The sequence below is a fragment of the Egretta garzetta genome, unplaced genomic scaffold, assembly GCF_000687185.1.
Source record: "Egretta garzetta isolate BGI_Z169 unplaced genomic scaffold, ASM68718v1 scaffold345, whole genome shotgun sequence".
NCBI classification, from domain to species: Eukaryota; Metazoa; Chordata; class Aves; order Pelecaniformes; family Ardeidae; genus Egretta; species Egretta garzetta.
This window is the reverse complement of record NW_009259692.1, coordinates 335,459-335,736: the sequence shown is the minus strand read 5'-3', so window position 1 is coordinate 335,736 and position 278 is coordinate 335,459. Positions and strand designations below refer to the sequence as shown.

At 58.3% G+C, this 278-nt stretch overlaps 1 protein-coding gene across 1 annotated transcript in view; it reads left to right on the top strand.

Moving 5' to 3' along the window:
- The window catches only part of TMPRSS9 (transmembrane serine protease 9), a 15,071-nt gene that overhangs the window by 2,761 nt on the left and 12,032 nt on the right, over positions 1-278 (top strand). The window contains exon 4 of the mRNA XM_009638886.2: positions 4-47. Coding sequence (XP_009637181.1) covers positions 4-47 — 44 coding nt within the window. The remainder of the gene's footprint in view (positions 1-3; positions 48-278) is intronic.

Below are 278 nucleotides of genomic sequence, written 5' to 3'. Positions count from 1 at the left end.
TCTCTCCCTGGCTGCCTATGGGACCATATCCTCAGCTTCTCTTACAGGTACGCTCCTCCCGCAACTGCTGGGCAGCCAGAGCAAGGGGCCCTGTGCTGGTGCTGCTAGCACCAAAGGTCACACTGGGGAAACCACAAACCATGTCTCAGGCAGCCAAACTGCTGCAGGGCTTTGGCTCTGGGTGCCCAGTCAAGGCTTCACGCCCAGCAGCAATGTTAGAAATGGAGGTGCTGCCAGGCACCTGAGAAAACCAACTAAGGGTGCTCTGCTTGGCTCCC